Raw genomic sequence first — 23,347 nt, forward strand, 5'->3', positions numbered from 1 at the left:
AGGTTCCATTGATGCTCCTTGCATCAGGGATCTAGAAAAGTCAGGGTTCCTGAGCTCCACTGCATGTAGGGGTCATGAGCTGCCAGCCACGGGCTGTCTAGAACCCTAGGAAACTGTGCAGTGGGGTGTACTATGAAGGATCTTTGTTTCCAGTGTCCCCAAACCCCCACGGGTAATTTAACAGTACTGTACTGGCACGATTGCATGGTAGTGCTGTCCATTTGGGTGAACACTACAGGATCCTTCAGTTTTGTCACCCCCGCTCCCAAGTCCTAGTGTACATTTACTCCCCAAGGTGGTCTCTAAATTCCACCTTACACAAGACATAATACTTCCAGTGTTCTTTCCTTCTCACACCTCTACAGCAGAAAGGGCTTTACACACTTTGGGTGTTAAAATAACGTTATTGTTTTACTTGAGGACGACCAGTCCTTTGTGCAATGTCCCTTGATTATTTGTCTCTCATTCTGGGCTGTTTGATGAGTTGTACTGGCTATCAGGTTGTGCTATGAACATGCCCTTTCAAAGTAAACAGCACAATCCACAAGGATGTAGTAATTACGAGGTGTTCCTTGTAACATGATCGTTGTCAGTTAACACTGCCATGTTGCTAGAAGGTGTGGAGGGAGAAACCACCTTGCTCTGCCTGCTACTCACAGAATTTCACTGTCTGGGTATTATCTACTTTCTTGACCTTGGGATGTTCCAGCTGCTGTCGGCTTTTCAATGGCTTTTGCTTTTTGCCCGCTTTCTTTCCCCTCGGGCGTTAACTTTGCTTATTGACTTCAGCTTGTAAGGGGGGGCGTTTGATCCTAGTATAATTTAGGGTGCCATACTGTTCCCGGGCATTCCTGACACAAGAAGTACACGTGTCATAGTCCTGGTGTACTAATAAACAGAATCCTTCTTATGAAGCGCTGTGTTGTGTGACCTGACTATCGAACCCTGACAGTCGTCCACTGACACCTTGGTGAAACACTATTCTGTGGATGTGAATGTGAGAAGGGAGACGTCAGTTGGCAAAACAGTCTTACATTCTGTCAATGAGAATTGCCCCTCACCTCCAAGGTAAGTAGGGTGCAATTATCTCCCAGTGTAGGACTGCGTGGAAGAATGAAGATGAAAACAGTGTAGCGCTTACCTTTAACTGTGGTTCATTGAGTTATCTTCTGTGCAGGCATACATTGCCTCCCTCCCGTCCCACTGTGAGTTCTCCATATTTATTACTTTTTTTTTTTGTCATAAGAGGGCTTGTAGCGTCTCAGGAGAACTGAGGGAAGGGGAATGCCTCCTTTCAGAACACGTGACCATTTGAGAAGGAAAACGATTTCCAGCCTGCTCCAAAGGGGCACTTTAAGTGTCGGGATTAGAAAAAGTTAGAAAAATTTTCCAATTGGTTGGCTTGTTTGTGCGCAGACCCAATCTGTGCCTGCACAGAAGACAATCCAATGAGCAACACTTACAGATAAATGCAACACTATTTTCCACTGTACATTCACCATTCATACTGTTCCTGGGATGAGAAAGTCCCATGCTGTGATGGAAATCCACTGGATCCAGCCCTAAAAGAATCCATCAACCTATTTCCAACACTGGTGTTTCTGTATTTTTTGGTCTGACTCTTCCCTCTGATAAGGACCCAAAGATCCTCACAAAAACACCCTATTTAAATAAGCATCAAGTTAAATAGGCAGAATACAACTAGTAAATAAAACGAATGCAAGACTAAACCCTGTGCAGGTTTTGAATTCAGCAGAAGGCTCATTCAGTGGCCACAGGCTGTGAGCTATGTGCCAAGGAGCCCTTTGGTTATTCCTCTTCAGCTTTCACCTCTGACCTCTCTCAGGCCATATGCTAGCAGGAAGGAAACAAACACAGCTGAGATGTTGCTCAGCTAGCCAAATGTTCCTCTCAGGTTAACTGGCTGTATGTCCATTGTTTTTAAATGTCCTTCAAGGTGCCCTTACACATCATTTGCCATGGAGCTTCTGTGCTGCAAGGAATTCTTGAGTGCATTCATAAGCATCTCTGTTGGCAGCCTTGTTTGTGGCCTTGTGTTACATACCCAGCATTCCTTAACAGCTGTGTATTGCACAAGACAATCATACAAGCTGGCCTATGGAGATGCTTATATAATTGTACCGAATGTCTCATTAAGGAACACCTATAAACATCCATAGGGGAAACCCCCCCCCCCCCCCAAAAAAAAATGGTTTTGTGGAATTTGGTGCAAATACTGCTCTTGCACATCATAAGGCATGTTTTATAACATGGGTGCACAATAATTCCTTTGAAATGTGTTGAGTTCAGTTTGTTTAAAACCACAGACCATTGCAAAATGTGTCTTTAATATTTCGTATTTTTATAGGTATGTAACATCGTAGCAGGTCAGCGATGTATCAAGAAGCTGACAGACAATCAAACATCAACCATGATCAAAGCGACGGCAAGATCTGCTCCAGACAGGCAAGAAGAAATCAGCAGGCTGGTTAGTTCACTTCTAAATCTGAAAGGAAAGTTTGAAGGAACAATAAATATAATTTACGTGCTTTCCTTTCTTTGCCGCCTTCTCAGTGAAATATTGTAGAGTGCTCCTCTGCATTAAATTTCTTGGGACAAGCATTCAGGCAAATATGTGTTTAGAGTAGGAACTTTGTGTAACTTTATCTTGGTTCCTCCCAAAATGCACACAGAGCCTGCTAGGGTATATGGTTAGCCTATTTTCTTCCCTTATGCCTTCAGAGTGATACTTTGTGTTCATATCGCTAGAGCTAGAAATTGTGTCCCTGATTGGGTACGTCAGCAGAGAGTGTTAGGCCCTTCACACCATCCTTTTCATTGCATAAACTATTCAAGGGGAGCAAGAATGAATTTTGGAATCCCAGATTAAGCCCCTTCCCCCAACTTCTGTAGAATGTAGTATGATGTGTGTACATTACACTCCCCATTGTCTTTTCCCCTCTCTTCTGTATTTGTATTGTACATACAAATTATGCGCAGATGCACCGCATCACATGTGCCATTCTGCCTGAGGCTTGTTCCCAGCAGTACTTTGTGTACAGGCTTTGCGGAACAACCCAGAGCACCTCAGCACTTCATGTAGGAGTGCCTTCTGATAAAATAGAGTGTGGGGTTTTTTGCAGCTTGCTGACACATCTTTCATTATGAACTTTGGGAGGGAACTTGGCTTGTAGTCACAGAATCAGAAAACATAAATTTCAGTTTTGTAAGAAGAGGCCATTCTCATTCAACTGTGGGTGGGTGAAAGGCTCGTTTAAGTCAGGAAAAATCAAATGTGGTTGCGCTGGTGGCAGTTTATGTGCTGTTGATGTAGAGAACTGGCATACCTTAGCTATGCCTTGTCAATGTTCAGTATAAAGGATAAACTGTGGGTCAAATCCTGTAGGTCTGTTGCATTAGCAAAGGCATTTTCTTTGTGCCAAAGGAGACTTCTCCTCATAGGAAGGCTCCTTCCACCAGAAGAAAGAACCTATGCTAGTGGAACAGAACCTTTAATAGGCAGTTGTGGTAAACTGGGTATGAGTAGCAAATAGTGGAACAATTTGCAAATAGCTGCATATTCAAGGCAACAGAGTCTAAAGTAAGTTGAAGATTTACAAAAGGATTCTGTTTCACATGTGCCATGTTTAAATCTGGCTTGTTGGAGTAGAAAAAGGAATTGCAGCACTCTAACTCTCTAGCTACCTGTACCCAATATGGCACTTGTTTGTTTCTACCCCAAGGTGAGGAGTGCAAACTATGATGCTGACCCATTTGTTCAGGAGTTTCAGTTTAAAGTTCGTGATGAGATGGCTCATGTAACAGGGCGTGTGCTTCCTGCTCCCATGCTGCAGTACGGAGGACGGGTAAGAGACCTTTTATTCTGTCAATTATTAGATCTGGTTGTACTTCTGGGACAGCTCAATTTAGTGGCTACAACAATGCAGGCAGGGATCTGAATATACACATCTGTGGAATGGCTTGATGCAAAAATGGTGTAAATTTCTCTTCCAATACATCAATACTCTTTTTTAAACAATTTCTCTAGAACCGAACAGTGGCAACACCAAGCCATGGTGTATGGGATATGCGAGGAAAACAATTTCATACTGGTGTGGAGATCAAGATGTGGGCTATCGCTTGCTTTGCAACGCAGAGGCAGTGCCGTGAAGAGATACTAAAGTAAGCCTCCAAATACTTTTCAGGCAACAAGCATGTTGCCTCCATGCCAAACTTCTGAGGCCATGATTGTTGATTTGGAAGGTGTTGTGGTATTAGTTTCTTGTGTGCTGCCTTGAAGCTGGTGAAGCTAGACTATCCTTTGCTGCTGAAATCATTCATAAAGGGTTTAGTTACTGAAAACGTGCTCGACTACTGATAGTCTATTATTCTTTTTTCTGTTGAGTCTCATTCCTGTTGTTCATCTAGGCATCAGCTGGCTATTTAGAACTGTCACTGAAGCAGCACAGTATCCTTGGTTTTGGAACATCCTGGTGTGAACACTGCAGGAGCCTCCTCAAGTTAAAGAAGTAGAAATGGCCATGAGTTTGTATGATCCATTGTCCCAATTCCTCTTTCCGTTTTTTCCTTCCATGGCATTTTCTAAAGGTATTTATCAAAAAAGCAATTTAAATACCACCCCCCTCCCATTCAGCAGCCCTGTCCCTGCTCCACCCCATCCCCCAAGAAGAGGGGAAAGGGGAAAGGAAAGTTGGAAATGGCAAGGACAATGTAGCTAAAACACAGGGAACAATCATTGAACAGTAACAGCATCAGAACTGACCTGTAACAGCAGCGTATTATGTTTCAAAGAGTTTCTAGAAAAGGAGACTAGAGAAGCTGGAATTTCTCAGATGCTTCATTTCAGTTAAAAGCAACCCACTCATTCTCAAGAAACAGCATGTCTTTCCCCAAGTCTGTAGTTTAGGTTTTAAGTGCAGTAGGATGACTTGTTTTACAACTAAACTTCTCCTTATGAGCATCATTCTCCTTCCAGCCACCCCCACCGTAGATTGTTTGTTGCAAATACTTACACCCTGTTTATTTAATTAAAAAGGTAAAGGTTCCCTTGCTCGAAAGCCAGTCGAATCCAACTCTAGGGTTGCGGTGCTCATCTCCGTTTCAAAGCCAAAGAGCCAGTGCTGTCCAAAGACGTTTCCGTGGTCATGTGGCCGGCATGACTAAACACCAAGGCGCACGGAACGCCGTTACCTTCCCACCAAAGTTTATTTAATTACTTTTATTGAAAACATTTTTATGCTGCCTTTCCATCCACTCAGGGTCCACAAGGTGGCAACCATAAAAACATAAAAACATTTAAACAGTTAAAGTAGAGTTTAAAATATAAAATTTAATTAAAAACAAACAACACTAGAAGGAGAGCCAAAAACATTTATTGGTGGTGTGCCAGACAAAGCAAAAAAAGTCTTCACCTGCTGGTGAAAGACACTAATAGAGCGATGAATCTCCCTGGAGAAGGGAGTTCCACAATCTTCTTCATGGTCTCTGTGCAGTCCCACACATGGGTATTGCACTTGCGCACAAACCTGTCCTCAGAACTATGAGAGCTAACCTCTGGTATTTGGCATGCTTTTCTCCTGTGCTTTGGGGAGCAGGCATTGATTGTGCATGGCTGGAGCGAAGAGAGAGCTCAGTTTCTTCCTGACTGCCACACTATGTAGACCTCACTGCGTTCCTCTCCTGAGCTGCCTTGTCCTTCCTGTTACATCTTCTCTATCCTTTGTCTTAGTCTTTTGCCTCGTCTGTGTCTATACAAAACAAACAAAACAAAAAAAGATCCTCTGTGAGTTTTTGTCTTCGTCATTGGTCTCCCTTCCCTGAACCTGTCCCCGGGGCGGTGAATGGCAGAGAAGATCTGCTTCAAGAGGTGCGGAGATTGTGGGGCAAAAATTCCATCTACTGATGGACACTCTCTCTGCCTCTTCTGCTTGGGCGAGAGTCACAAGGTCAACTCCTGTGCCCATTGTAGCAGCTTTATGAAGCAGGCTAAGAAAAACAGAGCTACTAGGTTGAAGAGTCACCTTCTGGAGACCTCTCTCCGCCCAGTGATGTCCAAGTCGTTGAGCTCTAGAGCCTCGCTAACTCCCCCATCTCAGAGGGGAGATTCGGCCTTGCCAGCAGCTTCCTCAGCCTCGACTGCTAAAAAGGATAAGTCCAACAAACCACCTAAATGGTCCTTGGGCCTGTTCTCGGACGCTCCGAGACAGAAGAGATCGCACAAATCCTGCCCGGATTTGACACTGGCCTTGAGATTGGCCACTCCACCTTTCCCTGCTCCAACCTCTACTTGGGTATTGGGCCCTAACCAGCCAGACCCAGGCCTCCAGACCCAGGCTTTGGTTCCAGCCACAGCAGTTGCGACTGCTCCAACTCAAGTGCCTTCCACTCAGGTGGTGCGCATCCCATCAACTTCCTTGAGCCTGAGCCTTTATGTCCAGTTCGACACTCTTTGGTGGCTTACATCCCCAAGCCTGTCTCCTTGCCCCCACCATTCTTGCAGCTGGTCTCGATCCCAAAGTGGGAACCAACTTCGCCAACACGAGTCGACATCCTACTTTGACATCTACTGGGAACGTTGGAGACACTCCTCAGAGTCAAGGTTGCCATTATCTTGCCGCTATTACCTTCGACACTACTCAGGCTCTTGCTCACCATTGCGCTCCTCCTATCAATCCCACAATTGGTTAAAGACAACACCTAACACTTCGTCGGTCCAGGGATCCCCTGAGTCGCACCCAACACGTACCTCAGCAGTCATCTAGAACAGCCTGTTTGGCTACGGCAGGGGTCCCTCCATCACATCTCGGTCTGTTCATTGCTCCTGCTCTCGCAGGGACCTCCACCACTTTTTCATCAGTCAACGGTGGCTGTCACACTTACCAGTGTTCCACCAGTGGCGCCAATACTACCTCCAACTGGCCATGGTGAGCTCCTTGGTTCTCATGCCTCGACCTCAGAACCATTGGAGGTCGGGACCAACACTTTGGAGGCAGAAGACAACCTTCTCACTTCACCTGACTCCAACATCATACATCTGTGCTTGCTGTCAAGATAGGAAAGCCAATGTCGAACTTGTGATACACATGGTTACCACACTCAACATTCAGATGACCAGTGACATCCCAAAGGTCAATGATATTGTACATAAACTGGTGTAGTCTGATCTTCCACTGGCGTCCCTACTACCCATGCTTCCCATGCATTTAGAGGAGCTTTGAGAAGCATGGGACAAGCTTGCATCTATCCAACTGGTGTCCAAGCTCTTTGAATCCCTGTACCAAGTTCAACCATTGGATTTGAAGTTTCTCTTTTCCCACCCTGCTCCAAATTTGGTTATCGTCTACTTGGCAACCAAATCCAAACAAACTTGGCCCTCGGTCCCACCAGATAGGGAGAGCAGGAAACTCGACACCTTACGGTAGAAGATGTATTCCCTCACCACCATGACTACTAAGATGCATACCTACTTAGCCTGTTTTTCCACCTACTCTTTCCACCTGGCCAGTCAGTTTTCCACACTGATGCCGGAGTTACCTGATGCCTCCCAGAAAACTGCTGCTATCTGGGTCGCTGAGATGTCCTGGCTAGCAAAGCAACAAATTAACACCTTGAGGCATACCATTTCCTGCTCTTCTAAACTCTGGCGACCTCCATCACCCTCAGATGGCATGCCTGGCTTCAGTCAACATCCCTACAGCAGGATATAAAATCTAAAGTGGAGGATCTACCATTTGACGGGGAGTGCTTGTTCCACTCCAACATGGATGAACTCTGCTCCAACATGAATGACAGCCACAAGTGGGCAAAGAGTCTGGCAGCAATGCCACCCCAAGCCTAAGCCATGGAGATCAGGTTTTTACAAGTGTTCCCACTTTCTGTGGCATTCAGAATATTGGAAGCACAAAACCTCTGCCTCTAAACAGCCTTGCCAGCAGAGGCCTAAGCCCCAATCCACAAAAAAGCCTCAGCCCAAGCAGGTTGCTTTCCTGTAACTGATGATCTTCGCATGTATCAACAGACGTTTAGTGTCCAGGTCATGCAAAGTGATGATACCACTTTACTCTGCACTGGTTAGACCTTACCTAGAATTTTGTGTTCCTTTTTGTGCACCACAGTTTAAGAAAGATATAGACAAGCTGGAACGAATGTCCAGAGGAGGGCAACGAAGATGGTGAGGGGTCTGGACACCAAGTCCTATGAGAAAAGGTTGAAGGAGCTGGGTATGTTTAGCCTGGGGAGGAGAAGACTGAGATATGATAACCATCATCAAGTACTTGAAGGGCTGTCATATAGAGGATGGAGTGGAGTTGTTTTCTGTTGCCCCAGAAGGTTGGTCCAGAACCAACGGGTGGAAATTAAATCAGAAGAGTTTTTGGCTAAACATTAGGAAGAACTTCCTGCCAGAGTGGTTCTTCAGTGGGACAGGCTTTCTTGGAAGGTGGTGGGCTCTCCTTCTTTAGAGCGTTTCAAACAAAGGCTAGATGGCCATCTGACAGCAATGCAGATTCTGTGAACATATGCAGATCATGAGAGGGAGGGCAGGAAGGGTTGCATCAGTGCTTAGTTCTTGTGGCCCTTTCTTACACACCCAGGGAAATGCTGATCACCACTTTGGGGTCAGGAAGCAGTTTGGTTGGAGATCCTGGAGGGTTTTTTGTCACCTTCTGGGCATGGAACAGCGGTCACTGGGGGTGTGGAGGGCGAGGTATTTGTGAATTTCCTGCCTTGTGCGAGAGGTTGGACTAGATTACCCTGGAGGTCCCTTCCAGCTCTATGATTCTATCTTTGAATGGTCATCTGTGCAATCACACATGCCCACCCAGCATTCACCACTGCTGGCATCTCTCATTCACTTACCTCTAGTTGATGGGTCTTGCCAGTGGTGTATAGTCGATGCCTGCTTCCCAGAGCGCAGGAGAAAAATGCACCAAATGACAGAGGCTAGCTCTCATTCTCTGAGGTCAGGTTTGTGCACAGGTGCCAACCTTATGTGTGTGACTGCACAGAATGAACACCTGAAGATAAGCAACCTGGGGGCAGGCCTAGGAGCGGGTCTCTTTTTTAGCTTTTAGCCTCTTATTTCTGGATTAGTCTCTTAAAGTGTCTTTTTTCCAGAATAAGTCTCTTTTCTCTCCTTTTTTGTGCCTTCAAGTGCTCAAGAAATAAGTTGTGGAACAGAATTGTGGGATGTGCTGTTCTTCAAATGCAATAAAGGTATGTGATTTGTCTTATTAAATGTACGATCAATATTTCTTATAAGTTTCTTATGATGAGAATTTGCTCATAATGCACACATATTTTTTTCTGTGTGAGTCATGATGTTCTGAAGAAGCTAACTTATATCATTTTCCTGCGTAGCCCTTTTTCATTAGTGTTAGGCATGTTGCATTTTATTACAGTGTTATGTTTTATTCTATTAGTATCATATTTTGTTTAGGCTTTTTTTAGTATTAGTGTTTTATTTTAATGCTTTACTTTTTTCATTTTCTAATTCTTTTTTCCTTCCTTTCAGGATTCATGTTGAAATGGTTGGCTGCTGATCTGTGAACTGAAGTGTTAATGATGGGAAAGTGCAAATTTAGAGCCGATTGGCTTCTTAAAAAAGACCATAATGGACATTTGATGTCAGCATGGGCATCAAGACACAGTGAAACTGAAGTGTTTTGCAAACTTTGTTTGTGTACAGTAGATTTTCAGAACAAGGGTCTTCATGCTCTTCTTCAACACCCGGATTATGCTAAACATAAAAAATTAGCCTCTGATGTTCTAGGGGCTAAACAGATGGTTTTAGTTGCAGCTAATCGTGGTGATTCTTCTGAAACAATCCAGCGTGAATATCCGAGATCAAGCCATAGTTCTTCAGCATCTGTTATTAAACTCTATAGTTCGAAGAATGCGGCAACAGTATCTGAACTCATTTGGGTTATGAAGTTGGAGTGTTGCAACTTTTTGGCATCTTGTTACAGTGGCATATAGGAAATATTTGATGCAATGTTCCAACTGATTTTTCTTTAAGCCCTAAAATATGCGATGTTTAATAACTGATGCACTGGGACCATATTTTCAACGGATTGTCTCAGATGATGTGGGAACCTCCTTTTATTCAGTCTGTTTTGATGAAACAACCAATGTTGAAGACAAAAAGGAGCTCCAGATATCGGTGAGATATTGGTCAGAGGGTAGAGGTGAAGTAGTTTCAAGACATTTGCAGACATTCTTCATCAGGAAAGCTGATGCACAAACTCTTCATGAAAAAATTCATCTGTCATCAGTAGGGCAAACCTGCCCATTCACAAACTGCTGATAATTGGTTCAGATGGACCTAATGTGAATAAGAAAGTTCACAGACTTTTCAATGAAAATGTGATTGAAATGAGGTCATGTGGATTAGTTGTTATCGGGACCTGCCCCCTTCACATTGTTCACAACTCATATCTGAAAGCCTTGCAGACTTTTGGTGAAGTTGCATCTAAATTAGCTATTGCAGTTTACCACTACTTTGAGGGGGGTGGCCAGTGAGGGTAGAGGAATACGAAAAGATACAAGAAGATCTGAAAAGATACAAGAAGATCTCAAATTACCTCAGAATAAATTCCTCAAACATTCTCCTTCTAGGTGGCTTTCATTTAGCTCTGCTGCCGAGAGACTGTTTGAACAGTGGGAAGGAGTAAATCATTACATTCTTAAATTCATTCCATCAACAAAGAATCAGGCTGTGTTACAGTCTACTTCATACAGAAAGATCGCCCACCTTTTACGTTGCTCAACTATCAGAGCAGAATTGTACTTCACTATATCTTCTGCAGAACTTTTCACTCGCTTCACCAAAAGATTCCAACGAGATGAACCTTTAATTCACATCCTGTACCCTCAGCTACAAGAACTGTTAGGGAAACTGGCTAGACATGTTTACAAGTCTGTTTCTGAAGATAACTATGATGTGAATGAGTTATTTGATTTGAAAAACATGTTACCCATGAGAGATGTTGTTGTTTCAAGGGAAGTTAAAGAAGAACTTTCACATTTTCCAGAAAAAGATTTGGTGTTCATGAAAAATGCTAAAGAGCATTATGCTGCTGGATGCAAATACTTGATTGAAAAGGCGATGAAAGGTTGTGGTTTGCTGAAAGCTCTGAGATGTTTAAACCCTTCTCTTGTGAAAACCTGAAAAAGCTGTCAAGATGTAGTTTCAGTTGCCAGAAGACTCCCTATTGATTCAAAAGAAGATGTTCTCATTGATGAACGGAAAATGTTGCAGATGGAGACAAGACCGCCCAGCTTTTGAAGGAAGAATTGATAGTTTTGGGGATAAATTTTTTTAAAGAACACTAATGTAGTCGGGGGGGGAAATCAAGAGTTGGCGAAAGTTATCAAGACTGCATTGTCTCTATCACATGGAAATGCAGACACTGAGAGACGTTTTTCTGTGTCAAGATGGGCTTTGACTGAGGACAAGGCTTCCAACTGTGAATGAACATTGACTGAAATTCTGTTGATCAAAGATACCTTGAAAACCTACGGAAATAAACATCAAAACGTAGAATCATAGAGTTGGAAGGGGCCATGCAGACCATCTAGTCCAACCCCCTGCCCAATGCAGGACCAACTTAAAGCATCTCTGACAAATATTCATCCAGCCTCTTCTTGAAAGCTGCCAGTGAAGGGGAGCTTACCGCTTCCCTAGGCAGCTGATTCCACCTTTGAACCACCCTGACGGTGAAAACATTTCTGCATGTAATTTAAACCCGTTGCTTCAGATCCTATCCTCTGCTGCCAACTGGAACAGCTCCTTGCCCTTTTCCAATTGACAGGCTTTCAAATATTTAAAGAGAACAATCATGTCCCTTCTCAATCTCCTCTTCTCCAAACTAAACATTCCCAAGGCCCTTAGCCTTTCCTCGTAGGGCTCAGTCTCCAGACCCCTGAACATCCTTGTCACTCTCTTCTGCACCCTCTCCATTTTGCCCACATCCTTTTTGAAGTGAGGCTTCCAGAACTGCACATAGTACTCAAGGTGTGGCCTGACCAAGGCAGTATACTAAGGGGCTATGACCTCCTGCGATTTCAATGCTATGGCCCTTTTAATACAACCCAAGGCTGAATTAGCCTTTTTTGCAACCACACTGACTGCTCATATTTAGTTTACAGTCCACTCTTACCCCAAGAGCTCCCTAGAAATGTATCCCCCATCCAGTATTTGTGTTTGACATTTTTGTGGCCCAGATGTAATACTGTGCATTTATCTTCGTTGAATTGCATCCTTTTTGCAACTGCCCATTTCTACAGAGTATTCAGGTTTCATTGAATTTTAACTCTATCTTCTTGGGTGTCTGCTACTCCTCCCAATTTGGTGTCATCAGCAAATTTAATGAGTAGCCCTTCTACCCCATCCATCCAGATCATTGATAAAAGTATTGAAAAGTACCGGGCCCAAAACCGAGCCCTGTGGCACCCCACTGGACACCTCCCTCCAATCTGATGAAATGCCATTGACCACCACTCTTTGGGTGTGGTCCTCTAACCAGTTCCATATCCACCAAACTGTCCTATAGTCCAGTCCACAGTCTTCCAGTTTGCCCATCAGAATGTCATGGGAAACCTTATCAAAAGCTTTACTGAAATCCAGATAAATCATATCAACAGAGTTCCCACGACCCAATAAGCTTGTCACACATCAAAGAAGGAAACCGGGTTGGTCTGACAAGATCTGTTGGGGACAAAACCATGCTGACTTCCCCCGATCACTAAGTGGTCCTTCAGATGCTTACAGATCGATCCCTTTAACATCTGCTCTAGTATCTTCCCTTTCTTAAAGATTGGGATAACATTTGCTCTTCTCCAGTCTTGTGGCTTCTCCCCAGTCCTCCAGGAGGCCTCGAAGATGATGGAAAGAGGCTTTGCGAGTTCATTAGACAGTTCTTTGAGCACTCTTGGGTGCACACCATCTGGCCCAGGGGATTTGTATTCGTCCAGTGCAGCCAGGTGCCTCTCCACAACCTCCCTGTCAGTGTCAACTGGACACTCAGGTGTCCTGTCATGTCCTATACCATCTCTAGATGGGCTCGAGTTCTTCAGGGAGAAATCAGAGGCAAAGAAGTCATTAAGCCTGTTTGCTTTTTCTCTGTCCTCCACCAGATTTTCTCCTTCTACTTCCAAAAGCGGTCCAATTGCCTCTTTTACCTTGTGTTTGCTTCTCACATATCTGCAGAAGTTTTTCTTATTGTAACGAGCCCCCCTTGCCAGACCCAACTCATACTGAGCTTTGGTTTCTTTGATGGCTGATCTTCAGTACCTAGTAACTCTTATATACTCCTCTTTAGAGGTCTGACCTTCCCTCCATTTCCCTCCATTTCCTTTTTCTCCCTTAGCTTATTCTGAAGCTCTGGGTTCATCCTCATCGGTTTCTTGGAGCCCTCACCATGTTTCTGTCTTGCTGGAATAGTGAGGGATTGAGCTTGCAAAAGCTCATGTTTGAGAAGAGCCCACGTTTCACGCGCTCCTTTCCCTTCCAACACACTCCCCTACAGAATGACTCCCATCAAGCCTCTGAGTTCGTTGAAGTTGGCCCTACAAAAATCTAACCTACGAGTATTGCTACGAACTTCCTTGATCCTCCACAGCAACTGGAATTCAAGGAGGACATGGTCACTTCCCCCTAAGGTCCCCACTACCTTCACCCCATCTTCCCTGTTGGTTAATATTAATTCCAGTATGGCTGAGCCCCTTGTAGCTTCCTCCACCATTTGAAAAAAGAAGTTGTCAGCCAGACAGGTCAGGAAGTTGTGTGATTCTTGTCACTTTGTTGAGCCTGTCTCCCAGTACACACCGGGGAAGTTGAAGTCTCCCATAATTATAAAGTTCTGATGTCCGTATACTCTACCAATCTGTTCAAGGAGGGCAGCATCCATTTCCTGTCCCTATTCTGGCGGTCTGTAGCAGACGCCAACAACAATACCCTTTGTCCTACCTCCCCTTATTTCCACCCATATACTTTCCACAGGGCTGTGAACCCCATTCTCCTAAACTTCCTGACAATCTAGCTCACATACAGCACCACTCCACCTCCTCTTCTACCATTCCAGTTTTTCTTGAACAATGCATACCCATCCACTACCACATCCCAGTCATGAGAATCATCCCACCAAGTCTCTAGTGATTCCTATTATATCGTAGCCCTCTGTTTGCAAGAGAATCTCAAGCTCTTTCTTATTATTACCCATACTATGGGCATTGGTATATAGGCACTTGTAGCCTTGTACCTTTTTTTGACCTGTTCTACCCAAGTGGGCCCCCACTGTTTTCTTCATTGAAGTCCCCGTGTTGATCGTTCCCTCCCCCTTGCAGCTTCAGTTTAAAGCTCTCTTGAATTAGCTCTCCAGGTTCTTTCTGAACATTTTCTTCCCTGACCTTGAGAAGTGAAGCCCATCATGTGCTAGAAGGCCTTCTCTAAGAAAACCTACCCCGTGATCCCAGAACCCGAAGCGCTCCTGCTGGCACCACCATCTCGGCCAGTGATTCACCTCGAGTATGGTCTGTTCTCTTCACATTCCTCTTCCTAAACTGGAAGGATAGAAGAGAATGCCACCTGTGCTCCCAATGCCTTTAACTGCCTTCCAAGAGCTTCATAGTCCTTTTTAATTTTTGTGATGATATTCACAGCCATGATATTCATCCCCACATGAACCAGCACAAACAGGTACTGATCAGTAGGTCTTATCAGTTTTGGCAGTCGGTCTGTAATATCCTGAATTCTGGCCCCAGGTAAGCAACACATCTCTCCAAGTAGGGGATCCAGCCTGGACACATTACATTCCATACCCCTGAGCAGAGAGTCCCCGATGACCACCACTTTCCATTTCCTTCCACTTCCATGCAGTACCATGCCCTCTTCACTCCCTTTTCCAGGTCTTTGTGGCTCTCCTTCCAGTCACGTATCCATCACCCTCTCAAGCACCTCAAAACGATTCTTGAGCTCCAGTGGACCAGAGCATTGACTTAATCAGTGTCTTCGGGTTTGTACTGTAGAACTGAGAGGAGGCTCAGAAGGGAGATCGACTCTTCTTCTCCTTGACTTTCTTCTTCATGTTCTTGCAGAGTTCCCAGGCTATTGTCAATAAAATCCTCCCCTTCCTTGATTTTCTGAAGTGTGGTGATCCTCTCCTGCAGGCTCTGAATCTTCTCCTCCAAAAGCCTGACCAGCTTATACTTCTGACAAGCAAAGTCTGTCTTTTCTTCTGGGAGGAAAATAAACATGGCACACTCTAAAGGGGCCTTCAGTTGACATCATTGCCATCCAAGTATATTCCAAGAGTACTCTGAGCAGAGTTCCGGGGCCCTCAAGCAGATCCTCAGGCTAAGAGCTACAGGAGCACTTCCTGCCAAGCACAGCAGAGCTTAGCACAGTAGGGTGTGTGGCTTGTAACCAACAGCAATCAACAGCAACTCACTCAGTCCCCAGCAGCTCCCAACACACAATTAGCCCCAAATAGAACTTAAACAGAACCACTCTCCAAAGAACTCAGCCTCTCACACAGCAGCTAGGAAAGACAAAAGGCAGAAAGACAAAAAACCCTTATCTTCTTGCAGCACCTCACCATGTGCTCTCCACTCCTTGCCTCAGGCCAGCTGACTCACATTGCTATGGGACAAAGTGCACATATGCAATACATAACGTACTTAGAGGAACAAAAAAGATTGAAAGAGGAGAAAAAAAAAGGAGAAAAAGAGGAGGAGATACATTTAGCTAAAGAGATGGAAGAAAAGCTTAAACAAACAGAAGAGTCTAGGAAAAAATTGCTGAAATAGAAAGTAAGATATCACTGACAAAAAAGGACCATGAGGCAACTTCTGAAGCATCTGATCATCTGTTCAAAGAAGCCAATGAATGATTGAAGAGAGTGATACAGAAAGGAAATTTGCAGGAAGTTAGGGTTGCACAGGTTATGTTGGAAAGCTATGTTGCTATACGTGGAACTGAGTGGCAAAAACTGAAAGAAGTGGAAACTTCAAAAAACGGTAGAGAAAAGAAAAAATTGTTTGATCACTGCTTTCTTTGGTAAAAAATCTAAACATTCTTGATTTATTTTTTATTTGAATTAGCATTCCATTTAATAAAAGAAATTCCTAATCATACTTTTCAGTGGTTTTTTTTTATTTTTTTAATCAATAATAAATGAATAACCCATCCAGGACCAGAAACAAATGAAACTTAGCCTTAAACACCAAGTGATATACTGTGCATGAATGTATATGCATATATACACACACATAATACATTCTACTGTATGATATACTATATATTTTTGGAAGTTTTGGAGTTAAAAATAGCTTGATTAACAAACTGAAACATTTAAGTGGGAAGAAAACCACTAGGTAGATATTATCATAAATGATAATAATCCATTTGATGTTAAGCTAAAGAACTTTTTCAGTTTTTTTAGTGTGACTGTTAAAGTAATTTTACATTCCACTCAAGTTTTGAGAGAAAAATTATATTCTTTATCATTTTGTAGTTACACAAAATGTGTATACTTACACATTTGTTTCTGGTCTCAACTGGCTGTCCAAGTTCGGACTCTCCAGCCCACAGGGAAGACGGGAGTTACCTCCCATCTACAAGCAAGGAGGCCACTATCAAGCTGGAGGAGAGCTGGGGAGACAGGGAGTGGAAGACAAGGAGGGATACAGCAGACAAGAAGACCAGGAAGTATTCACCAAAGAGGGCTGGACTGACAGAGCTTTGAGAACTGGAGAATGCTCCAAAGCCCAAAAGAAGCAAGATGAAGAGAAGAGGAAGAGAGATCGAGCCCCACAGAGATGAAGATGCGACCTCAATGTCCTGTAGACAAGATCCACCTGGGCAGAAAAGCGGAAACATACCCAAAGCGAGTTCTCAGCGATTGGTTGGTGAGGGGAGGGGAAGCCTAGGAATTGATTATTTAAGAGGGAAGTCAAGGGAGAGCTGGGGAGGACGCACCCGCTTGACTCCGCATGCAGCGATCTGGAGGGTCCAAGTGGGAGACAGGGATGAGGGAGACGAAGGTCAGGAGAAACCTACACCCCTTCCTTTGTCACAACTAAGGCTCATCCTGCAACTAGAATCCTCTGACAATAATTGTCCTTGAGCATCCGTCCTGTCCGCACTCGGCACAATGAAACCCAGGTATCGACACTGGCCTTTTTTTGGTTGCAGATTATTGAAAATTACATATATTTTATTTATCAGAATTTTTAGTATGAAAACATGTGAACATCAAACATTTGAACCATATGGAGCACTTGGTGACTTGGTCTCTTTAGTTTCTTTTCAGTCTCTTTTCCTGCCATTTTAGTGTCTTTTATCTCTCTTTTGGCGGTGGTCTACCAGTCCTAGCTCTAGGAGGGTTTTTTGGTGTCACAATGGAGAAGGTGCTTTCTCAGGTTGCCACCTGTCTAGTCTCAGATGTTGGGGCAAACCAAAGCAGGACCTCTGAGGATGACCAGAGTGAGCAGGTAGCTTCATATGGGAGAAGGCAGTCCTTAAAGTATGTTGGTTCCAGGCCATACACAGGGCTTTAAAAGTCAATACCAGCACCTTGAATTGATCCCGCAGGCAAACTGGGAGCCAGTGTAGGTAGAACAAGTCCTTATAACACACTCCAGTCAACACTGGCTGCTGCATTGTGTACCCACTGTAGCTTCCGGATAGTCATCAAGAGCAGGCCCCCCCTAGAGCTCATTGCAGTAATCTAATCAATATGTTACCAGGGTACTCACCACAGTGGCAAGATCTTTTCTGTCCAGGAAGGGCTGCAGCTGCTTACCAGCCACAACTGCTGAAAGGCATCTTAGGCCACTGCTGCCTCCTGTTTATCCAATAAGAGTCCTGGGTCCAAGAAGAACCCCAAACTGCAAACCTACTTCTTTTTTTAAAAAAAAGATTTTATTTTTTTATAAAGACAAACATCACAACGACCAAGCACACAAATATATAACACACAAATACATAGATGTGGGGAGTTCGGTTACATCATCAGTTTACATGCTTGAATACTTCATATCATATTTGTTTTCCATGTTCCATCTTATCTTCTTAGAAAGTTCTTTTGCATACTTTTAAGTATCAGTTTTTATAATCTGTGAAAGGTTATATTTCTGTATACTTGATTATATTGTTCAGTTCATTTCAAAATCTAAAACCATGTAATTTTATACATAGACAAGCATTTACATAGGTATCTAAATAATAGGGGATTTCATTACCTCATCAGATTACCAATTTAAATACCTCAAAATTTGTTTTTCAAATCTCACCTTATATTCTTACAATAATCTTTCACATACATTTCAAAAAAATAAAAATTTTATACTCCTGCAGTATATTTTCTAATGTTTCAACTCATTTATATATTTTTGAGCAGCTGTATGATATTTATATTATTCAGACCTTCATAAAATCTTGAGGGACTGTTTTCTCCCTTATCCAAATTTTTTTGATGCTTATGTATTCTCTCTTATCCACAAAATTTTGGAACTTTTCCATAAGTATTTATCCTCTTCTTCATTTTCTGATTTCTCCTTTTAAGCCTTAAAGTCTTAATTGTATGCCTTTTCCCCTTGTATATGAAACAAGTATCTTCTGGTAGTAACTAGGGGTGTGCATGGAAAAAAAATTCGGTATTTTTTTTTATTCAGATATATTAAACCCAATTTTTTGGGGGAAACCCGAAAAAAACCGAATACTGGTTTAGTATACATATCGGAAAATTTTCGGGATTCTGTAAAAATTCGGGTCCATTATATCGTATGCGGCCATTGTAGTCAATGGCAAAAATCTTCTAACAAGGTCGCAGGGGGCTGGGGGGGAGGGGGTTTGAGGTAGAGGCACCAAATTTGGACTGTAGCTGCTGGAGCCTCTCCCCCAAAGACCCCCAAAGTGAAACGATTGGACCAGGGGGTCCAATTCCAGGGGCATCCAAAGAGGGTGCCCCCAATTCTCCATTAGTTTCCTATGGAGATGGGGAAAAGGCAGGCAGCAGACAGTGACTCCCCAAGAATATCTCTGTAAGAAAGCAAGTGAGGTATGATGGTGGTGTGAGGGGGCATGTTTGCCATGCCAGCAGCAGAACCTGTGCAGTGTGCCCCCCAGAACCAGTGCCACTGTGCCAGTCAGTGCCCTAACCAGGTCAAATCAGAGAATCTGCAGCGTAAACTGAGGGAGTATTGTTTTCCAGTCAGGCCAGCAGCAGAACCTGTGCCACTGTGCCTGTCAGTGCCCAAACCCAACAGAACTCAGCTAAAATCAGAGAATCTCTGCATCATAAACTGAAGGGGCATGTTTGCCTGCAAGGCCAGCAGCAGAACCAGTGCAGTGTGGCCCCCAGAACCTGTGCCACTTTGCCTGTCAGTACCCAAACCCAACAGAACTCAGGTCAAATCAGAGGATCTCTGCAGCTTAATCTTAAGGGAGCATGTTTGCCAACCAGGCCAGCAGCAGAACCAGTGCAATGTCAGCACATCCTGTAGCTGGCTCCAGAACCGAGGCAAAGTCCTCACAGGCCGTGTGGACCATGGGGATGACCAGAGCCAGACTTGCCATGTCAGACGAGAACATTCCTGTGCAGCTCCTAAAGGGCTTAAGAACTATCACAGTCTGAGAGATGGTCAACCAGTCCTCCCGGTTCTGCAGAAAATCCTAATTCTTCTCTCTTCCCAAATGACCCCGGTCTCAGAGATTAAGGCAGTCAGGGCGCTCTCCTGCTCCACCATGTGTTCAAGCATGACACAGGTGGAGTTCCAGTGAGTGAGGATGGCGCCTAACAGGTGGTGCTCTGGCACGCCTGTCAGTGCCTGCTTCTCATGCAGCAGATATGTGTCCTTCATACTGTGAGAGAAGTGACTCACGATGTACCAGCACTTCTGGAGGAGATGCCGGAACTCATAAATCTCAGCGTCGAGATTGGGATTTTCTGCAAAACCCAACCCCAGTGACGTCCTTGCCTACCCATGCCGCTGTCTCTTGATGGTAGCCTTGATGTTGTCCACTGTGTGTGACCCATCGAGTTTCTCGATGTGGAGCAGAGCCTGGTAGTAGCTGGCCCAGCATCCCTGACCCTGCCTGACACTGGTTTTCCCTCCCCCACCCAAAACGTGATTGCCACCAGTGTGCTGTCAATGAAAGGTACAAATCGTGCACCTGACAGGATGTCCAGATGTCAGACGTGAAGTGCATATATCGCATGAGCGTGGGACAAGTGTGCCTTCACGTGGTCCCTGGTAGTCCTGTACAATGAGGGCATCACGGTCCTGCTCAGCGTGGTGTGAGCAGGAGGCATGTACCAGGGATAGGCATCCTGGAGCAGCCTGCAGAAACCAATGCCTTCGATTGCGGAGAAGGGGCACCCGTCTAGAGTAAGCATCTCAGTAATGAGGCGAGTGACCCTCTTGCTAGCCTGCTGCTTCCCCCCCTTAGGCACTGTAGTGTTGACTATCAGATTGTCAGAGATGCTGGCTGGTGGTGGCCACTTGGGCACCCCAACAGCAGCCTCTCTCCCCCTGAAGAAGGACTGCATGGTGGTGCTTCTTCAGATGATTCCGCAGCCCAGAGGTCGAGGTATGGGCGATGTCCTTCCCTTGACTTACCGGGGCCCTATACAGCTGGCACTGTGCAAAGTGGGGATCCTCTGTCACCTTGAAGTGAATCTAGAGTTCAGAGGTAAAGGGGTACCCACGCTGACCAGTAGCCATGGGCATCCCGGAGCTGCCTCCTGTGAGGAACTCAGGCCAGACACCCCGTGTCTTGGGGGGGCAGGAAGAGATGGTTGAGCAGAGGGAAGGGGTTGAGATGGCAGGTCCTTGTGGTGCACCACCTCCATCTCTTCCTCTTCCTCCTCTCCCAGCCTCTTCTCCTGTCCCTCAGGAGGTCTACTGGAGCCTAGAGAAACCGGAGGAGTGGGCTGGCCAACCAGTTCCTTCTCCAGTTCGTCTAGAACCCTCTTAGTTGTTGGAGTGAGCCCAGAAAACAGTGTCCCCAAAGCTCAACCCCAAAGACAGCTCTTGTTGCCTGTCCTCCTGCCGCTGAGCCGTAACAGCAACGGCTTGAGGAGGGACTGCCTGAGCAGCGGACCCCTGCCCAGTGCCAGCACTTGCAGGCACCTCTGCTGGGGCCACCCCCGGGGCATCATTCTCAACCAGGAAGAGTACTAGGTGTGGTTTCTTCACGGCACCACTCCGGCCAGAGGTTGTGGTCCTGCACTGAGGTGGGGGGGGAACCGTGGCTCTCCCCCTCCCCTCTTCTAGTCTTTTGTTTAGCCTTGCCCCCAGGGCCCCTCTGCATTCCCTTTCTGTCGCTCATGTTGCTCTTGGCCAAATTCAGCCTAACTTGTGGGGAGGGTATTAGGCACCTAACTTACCTGCACTATCATCTGACCCTAAAACAGCCTCACGCCTTTTTATAAACCCTCCCACCCAAAAACTATGTTTTTCTTTCTTTCAGTAGAGCCTAACCTAGCCTTGCTTCAGTTTGGGTTTTCTCTTTTTTCTTGGTTTGTTTTTTAGAACTAGTGAATTCCTACACTGACCCTGACTATGGTTTAAAGACTGTCCTTGAGAGGTTGCTTGGAATTTTTTAAGTGTTAGGGTTTTAAACTACTCCTATCTGGATTCTAATGGAGCCAGCCTGATTCCCTGTGGAGGAATGCAGGAGCTCCCTAATTAAAACACACAAGCTAAAGAGGGGAAGGAAGTGCCTGGTTTCACCAGTCAGAGCACAAACAACACAGCACACTACTTTTTAAAAAGGTATACCTACTTATGAGCTGAAGACAAACCTGGCCTTTTTTTTTTGTTCTCCTAGCACTGTCCTAGTTAAAGGTAGAACAGCTAAAGCCCTATGCTGAGATTTATTTTAAAATATTATTTGAAAATAAACCTGAAACCTTTATTAAAAGGCTATTTAACAGTGGTGCAGCAGCTAAACCAGAAGCACACACAGAGCACTGCCACTGACCCCCACGCCTAAGAAAGCTAAAACTAAAGTCCACAAAAATATAACCTGCTAAATATAAAAATAAAACCTGCTAAATGCAAATAAAATCTAATACAAAAATAAAACCTGTTAAAAGGCACAGAAACAGTACTAAAAGGCAACTGAACAGACAGAGCCTAGGCCTAGGTAGAAGGCCCAGTTAGTAACACCCCCCCCCCAAAAAAAAAGATAACTAGCCCAGAAAATGCAATAAAGGGAACTTAAAGGCAACAGAAGAACCACAAAGGACAAGAACCAAAACCAGAGAGAACCAAAACCAGAGAGCCTACGCCCCAGGGCCCAGGCAGAAGGCCTAGTCACCCCCCCCAAAAAAAACCCCAACTGGCCCAGAAAATACAATAAAAGGAACTTAAAGGCAACAGAACAGAACCACAAAGGATAAGAACCAAAAACAAATGGCCTGGTCAGTAAAAAAAAACCCTCAAAAAAAAAAAAACAAGCCCAGAAAATACAAGAACTTAAAAAAATTAAACTGCAAAGGCAACAGAACCAAAACACGAGAAAGAACCGAAAACAGAGCGTGAGAGGCAGAAGGCTAACCAGTAACACCCCCCAAAAGCCCTAACAAGCCAAGAAATAAAATATCAAATCAATCACAGTAAAAAAATAAAAGGAAAATGCAACAACCTAAAAGAAGAGAATCCTCCCCGCCCCCCAAAAAACAAAACCCAGGAAGAGGCCTGAGAGGCCCTAGAGGCCTACCCCCACCACACCAACCCCAGGTCCCAATCCACAAGAAATAAAAAAAATTAAGTGCCCTAATATAAATTAAACCGGTGTGGTGTCTTCAGTCTTGATCTGAGGTAGTCCACAAGGCAGGCAGGAGCTGGGAGGAAAGCAGGCTCAAGGAGCAGGGGCTGATTCTAGCAGAAGCCAGCCAGCCACACACAATCTCCAAGCCAGGCTCTCTCTCACCAGCAGCAGCACGAACCAGGAACAGGAATAGGAATGGAGTCAGCCAGCCAGAGTGTCTGCTTTTATGCTCTCTGGGCATACACAGAACGATTTCAAAAAGAATGACCTTCTGTGATTGGCCAGAGAGCAGATGCCAAAATCCAGAGAGCAGATGCCAGCAAAAAGTTGCAAGCTGGAATGCATTTTGAAATGCATTGCAGTGATTGGCTGTCTGCAAGGTCCCTCTGTCCCCCTCCCTCCTGGAAACAGGAGCAAGAGGCAGGAAAAGGGGGGGAACAGTGGGAAAAGTAAGTTTTCTGGCGCCCTTTAAAGTTTAATTCCCCACACACACAGCCAATTTCTGGTGGGGTTCTGATTTTCCAAAACAGCTCTGGGAGGTGGTTTCGG

The 23,347-nt window shown here is 44.7% G+C and overlaps 1 protein-coding gene across 1 annotated transcript in view; it reads left to right on the plus strand.

The window, feature by feature from the left end:
* Positions 1-23,347, plus strand: part of LOC107126114 (protein argonaute-3) — a 108,884-nt gene that overhangs the window by 62,637 nt on the left and 22,900 nt on the right. The window contains exons 9-11 of the mRNA XM_015429622.1: positions 2,369-2,488; positions 3,744-3,866; positions 4,049-4,182. Of these exons, the coding sequence (XP_015285108.1) occupies positions 2,369-2,488; positions 3,744-3,866; positions 4,049-4,182 (377 nt within the window). The remainder of the gene's footprint in view (positions 1-2,368; positions 2,489-3,743; positions 3,867-4,048; positions 4,183-23,347) is intronic.

Source organism: Gekko japonicus, unplaced genomic scaffold, assembly GCF_001447785.1.
Source record: "Gekko japonicus isolate JY-2015 unplaced genomic scaffold, Gekko_japonicus_V1.1 scaffold521, whole genome shotgun sequence".
In the NCBI taxonomy this organism is placed as follows: domain Eukaryota; kingdom Metazoa; phylum Chordata; class Lepidosauria; order Squamata; family Gekkonidae; genus Gekko; species Gekko japonicus.